Here is a 2,704-nt window from a genome sequence, read left to right as displayed (position 1 = left end):
TGAAAGATTCAAGTCCAAAAATTATAAGATCTTTTGGAGCTCAGTACCTCATGATGTACATGGCAGGGCAGCTGCTGCAAATGTCATCAAAATGACCCCTGGAATCACAAGGTTTGCTGTGACCAGAGTCAGTGACATCAAGACATGTTTTGAGCTATTTATGCCATTGTCACTAAAACGAATCATCATTACTATGATGAACCTTGAAGGAAAAAAGTCCATGGCAACATGTGGAAAGACATTGATGAGGAATACCTGGATTGAACTGGTGTTCTTCTTGTTGGAGTGTACAGATCCTGCAATGAGGACACTGATAGTCTATGGGGCGCATCGACAGGCAGAAATATTTTCCGCGCAACAATGTCACTTCAGACATTTGAAATGATATCAAGAGTCCTCAGATTTGACAACAGAGACCAGAGTGAGATCTGACAAGCTTGTTCCTATCAGGGATGTCTGGGAGAGACGAGTGCAGTTCTATTGCTGAAAAAATCCTTTTTTTGCCTTTTTTTGATGTAAATATATATGGATCGAAATTGATCCGTAACACCATAGATGTTACTTTAGTTATTAATATTAAAATGAAAAAATAAATAAAACAGATTTATTTTAGAGATGTGTTCTATGAGACTGATACCAGGCATCCACGATCCATTGGCAGATAATGGCGTAACTCGTCCAGCATTGCCTCCCTGTCTTGGTGAATGTGTGTTCGCCTTCTGTCATCCAATGCTCCCACACAGCTCGTAATTTAACTTTGAACGCCCTGTTAACACCAATATTTAGCGGTTGGAATTCCTTGGTCAATCCACCCGGAATAATGGCAAGTCCCGAATTAGTTTGCTTCACTTGGGTTTTGACAATATTGGTGAGATGGCAATTGGGATTTGTGGAAAAGGGTAGTGAGCTAAGTTGGACACTGGAGGACGCTGTTGTTGTTGTTCGCCCCTCCAAAGGCAGGTGGTTGTCACTATTTTTGTTCTGGTTGGTCATCGTATTGTTGTTTTGACGCTGTTCCGTGCGGAAGTTGTATTGCAGAGAGAGTGTGTGTTTTTCCCGTATCGATAAAAAAGGAGAACTAAAAAAAGTTTTTGACCACGAAAAAATCGACAGCCATGCGTCTGAGTTGTCCTGCATCGCACCATACATCGACAATACAAAAACACAACGCAGACTCCGGGTTTTTGGAGGCACGACGCAACGTTGCACGGATTTGGGTTATACGATCATACTGTAATAATTGCTTGTTGAGCATCTTTTAATTGTGATAACAGAGTTAAACGTCATTGTTGGCTCCCAGTGTGCTTCAGTTCTGTGCCATCATGTGTGATGCGCTGTGTGGTTTGGCTTTATCAAATCAGTTCAAGCTCAGTAAGCACAACCAGAATTAATACATAAGGCGCACCAAATTATAAGGAGCACTGTCGATTAATTCAAGGATTTTAAGTGTATTTTAAATGTATTTTCAGACCTTTCAGTAAACTGGATGCAAATAAATTCCAATGGGAAACAATGTCAGTTATATTTATTTGTGCTTCCAGGCTAAAGCTGCAACAGAGCTGTCCCAGAAGAGCAAAATGAGTGTCAACGGTGTGTGAAGAGGATCCAGGATCTCTGGAGTGAAGAGGAGATGGGCGCCATTCCATACTTCATGAGACCTTCTTTTGTTTGAGGTCCTCAACTTGGTTAAAACAAGCTTCTGTTCTGTGTGGATTAGAAGGAGAAAAGCAATCTGAACAAATCTCATGGGGGAGAGCAGAGTAGATGTCTACTGGTGTTTTTGCTTCATGTTAGCAGCAGCAGCTTCCTTGTACCTTACTATTGTCCACTCCATTTATTGTACCTCTCCACTTAACCAGACAGAACTCTTACTAGATCATTTTCCTGTAAGTTGATTTAGACCCAGCCTCAACCGTCTCCTCCTGTAAATATGTTGTACATTTTCCTCCCTGTCTCATCGCACAGCAGCAGCACCTTTTTACAGTTTGCAATGCAAAGGCTGAATATCTTCTCAAAATCTTTCTATTGAAGATGAATTATTCCCTTTTTTTATTTTCTTTACTTTTATTTGCCAAACATTAACTCTTGTTCAGGATAAAAATGTTTGGAAAATTAGCTTTCAGCTGAACAAAATGATTTTGATCCTGCCCCTCTCAGGAATCACACGGCAGCCCAGTTTGATTAAATGCAGGAGGATAAGTTTAAATGTCAGGATCTTATTAGATCTGCACCAGTGGTTCCCTGCTGGTGCTTTAACTGCTAAATGAAGACCAGGGATAATAGTGAAACGTTGGTAGACCCCAGAGTTGATGGTGGTGAGGGTCATCTCTGGGAAACTTATCTTCTGTAATCTGTAAAAAATAAATAAATAAATAAAGATATTTTATTTGCATACAGTGTATGGATTGTGTTTTTAACAATGACACTAACATCTTTTTGATCTGAAAAGAAAATATGTTTGTCCTCAAAGATATACTGTATTATTAATGAGGCGGACAAGAGTCGACTCAAGGCCACAATTGAGATTTAATTTTTTTTTTTTGTTGTGGCAATGATAACTATGTAGCTTTATGACTGGTTTAACCCGACTCTATCTATTCAGTAATCTGTCATTAAGACAGTGTTTGACCCCGAGTAATAAATGGATGTCCGGAATGTGCACTAAAGTAATTGCGCAAAATTTGCCCTTCAACAACCCAGAGCT

At 39.8% G+C, this 2,704-nt stretch overlaps 1 protein-coding gene across 3 annotated transcripts in view; it reads left to right on the top strand.

The window, feature by feature from the left end:
- The window catches only part of LOC103397006 (LETM1 domain-containing protein LETM2, mitochondrial-like), a 10,123-nt gene extending 8,021 nt beyond the window's left edge, over nt 1-2,102 (top strand). For all 3 annotated transcript variants that reach the window (XM_008335252.3, XM_025052878.1, XM_025052877.1), the window contains one exon: nt 1,542-2,102. In XM_008335252.3, coding sequence (XP_008333474.1) covers nt 1,542-1,598 — 57 coding nt within the window. In that variant the 3' untranslated portion in view covers nt 1,599-2,102. The remainder of the gene's footprint in view (nt 1-1,541) is intronic.
- Nucleotides 2,103-2,704: the final 602 nt, after the last annotated feature.

Source organism: Cynoglossus semilaevis, chromosome W (assembly GCF_000523025.1).
Source record: "Cynoglossus semilaevis isolate Cse_v1.0 chromosome W, Cse_v1.0, whole genome shotgun sequence".
Lineage (NCBI taxonomy): Eukaryota > Metazoa > Chordata > Actinopteri > Pleuronectiformes > Cynoglossidae > Cynoglossus > Cynoglossus semilaevis.
The sequence above is the reverse complement of the archived record's forward strand: the minus strand, read 5'-3'. Positions and strand labels throughout refer to the sequence as shown.